This window comes from Trypanosoma conorhini (genome assembly GCF_003719485.1).
Source record: "Trypanosoma conorhini strain 025E chromosome Unknown Tco_14.4_contig_01576, whole genome shotgun sequence".
NCBI classification, from domain to species: Eukaryota; Euglenozoa; class Kinetoplastea; order Trypanosomatida; family Trypanosomatidae; genus Trypanosoma; species Trypanosoma conorhini.
This window is the reverse complement of record NW_021705662.1, coordinates 1-1,967: the sequence shown is the minus strand read 5'-3', so window position 1 is coordinate 1,967 and position 1,967 is coordinate 1. Positions and strand designations below refer to the sequence as shown.

At 40.7% G+C, this 1,967-nt stretch overlaps 2 protein-coding genes across 2 annotated transcripts, besides 1 other annotated feature; both read right to left on the bottom strand.

The window, feature by feature from the left end:
* Tco025E_10275 (cell division related protein kinase 2) lies at positions 1-399 on the bottom strand (the record flags this gene model as incomplete). Its single annotated transcript, XM_029377054.1, has 1 exon — positions 1-399. A coding segment is annotated over one exon (399 nt), but the record flags the coding sequence as incomplete, so codon positions are not given.
* A 353-nt stretch (positions 400-752) lies between these two features.
* Positions 753-1,631, bottom strand: Tco025E_10274 (ubiquitin-like protein; the record flags this gene model as incomplete). The annotated part of the gene is made up of 1 exon (XM_029377053.1): positions 753-1,631. One exon carries the CDS (start codon positions 1,629-1,631, stop codon positions 753-755), a length of 879 nt encoding a protein of 292 aa, XP_029222853.1.
* A 30-nt stretch (positions 1,632-1,661) lies between these two features.
* Positions 1,662-1,710: a microsatellite.
* Positions 1,711-1,967: the final 257 nt, after the last annotated feature.

Below are 1,967 nucleotides of genomic sequence, written 5' to 3'. Positions count from 1 at the left end.
AACATCCTCATTTGTGATAAGAATGTTAGCAGGTTTGAGGTCACGATGCACAATTCGATGTCGGTGGCAAAAAAATAGGCCATCGAGAAGTTGATAGATAAGTTTCTTTAACATAATCCCGGTAAAAGTTCCACTCCTCTTTTCAAGTGCCTTTCTGAGATCATAATCAACATACTCGAAAATCAAATAGAGCTTACCATCAGTGCAGATAACATCGAGCAAATTGACAACATTTGGATGATGAATTTCCTGCAAAATAGAAACCTCTCGCAGAGCTGTCTGGGGGATTCCTTCCTCTGTACGATCCAATCGCACTTTCTTTAGAGCGACAATTTGTCCTGTGGCTTTGTCGACCGCGCGATACACAACACCATATGTCCCTTCTCCAAGAATATCCATGCGATTGTATCTTTCAAACTGCTCTCGAGAAGTTGAAGAAAGAGGACGACCTGTTAATGTGCCGAGAGAAGTCATTTTTTCCCTTTAATTTTTTTCCCCCTGACTAGAAGAGCAAACAAGAATAGGAAAACGGGAAATGTTTCCATGAAGGATGGTATTAGAATACCAATTAGTAGCGCAAAAAAAATATGTATATATAATAACTTCAAAACAAAACGCTACAACCAGAAGCATTATAGTTCATTCTTTCTAGCGACAAATATGCACCAAACAGGGTAAATACTCGCTCACATCGGGCAAAAAAAAAACATTCCCGCCTCACCAGGTACCTCGTATTGTTATTTTTTTTTGTATCACATATTAAGAAGCCTTTCAATAGCAAACTCAATACTGCCTTGCGCCTGCTCCAAGGCAGCAAGATTAGCCTGCTCATTTGGAAATCCCATATCTCTCAGCTGTTGAAGCTGGGATTGGTATAGCTCTCGAGTGTTTCGTCGTGGCTGAGAAAAACCTGCATTTTGCATAGGATTCGTAGGCTGTGTATTCTGTTGCCCAAAAGAAGAGGCGTTCATGGCTGGAAAACCAGCACCAAGCGATTGAGCCATTTGCTGCATCACAGCTGGATCACGCATCATTTGGAGCGCAAGCTGCATAAATGCGGGGTTACTTAAAAGTTGTTGCATACCTTCAGGATAACCAAAAGGGCTTTGTGATTGTGTTCGCTGCATCTCTTGTAAAAACTGAGGATCTCTCGACAGTCCTTCCATGTATTGCATAAATGCTGGGTTCTGCATCATAGCTGATAGGTGATCGGGGGAAAACGGCAGCCCTGCATTAGCATTTCCAAGGTTATTGGTGGGAAACCCCCCAGTTGCAGGCGGATTCGCTGCTAAAGCTGCGTAGGGATTGACAGCCTCCTGTCTCACTTGCGAAACCGTATTTGATTGAATATCCGGCACACTTGTTGATTGTTGTGTAGATGAGGGAGCTACATGTGACGTTGTGCTCTTTTGACCACGGACAATATGTACGGCCTGTCCATGTTCCATGCCCATGTTAGATAGAATATCCTCGTCTTTTAAGACTCTGCCACGCAGTACAACTCGTTGTTCATCGGCAGGGATACTTGTGACGGTCGACGCGATTTCCTTAAACCTTGAAACGCTTATATTCAAGTCGGGCACCTCAACCGTTTTTTGGGTACCGTTTGTCAACTTTATCGTGACACTCATTGGGGCAGCAACTGATATTTTTTATTTACCAAAAAAAAACAACAACAACTAAAAATACCAAAGAAAGAAACAAAAAAAACGGCAGCAAGAACAAAAAATATGATTTCATAGACCACAATTTTGCTTGAAAAATATATTACAATAATCATAAAAAAAAGCTGTTTTAAGGGTTAGATCCAAGAAAGCATATAAACATAAGGGACTTTTTCATAAAATATATATATATATATCAGTATAGCGAAAGCCCATACCCCTATAAAGTAAAAAAAAAGGAAATACTACATTGGGAGTTCGGTCTTCTCCCCAATCATTGAATCTCCTTCAGTATTGTATTAT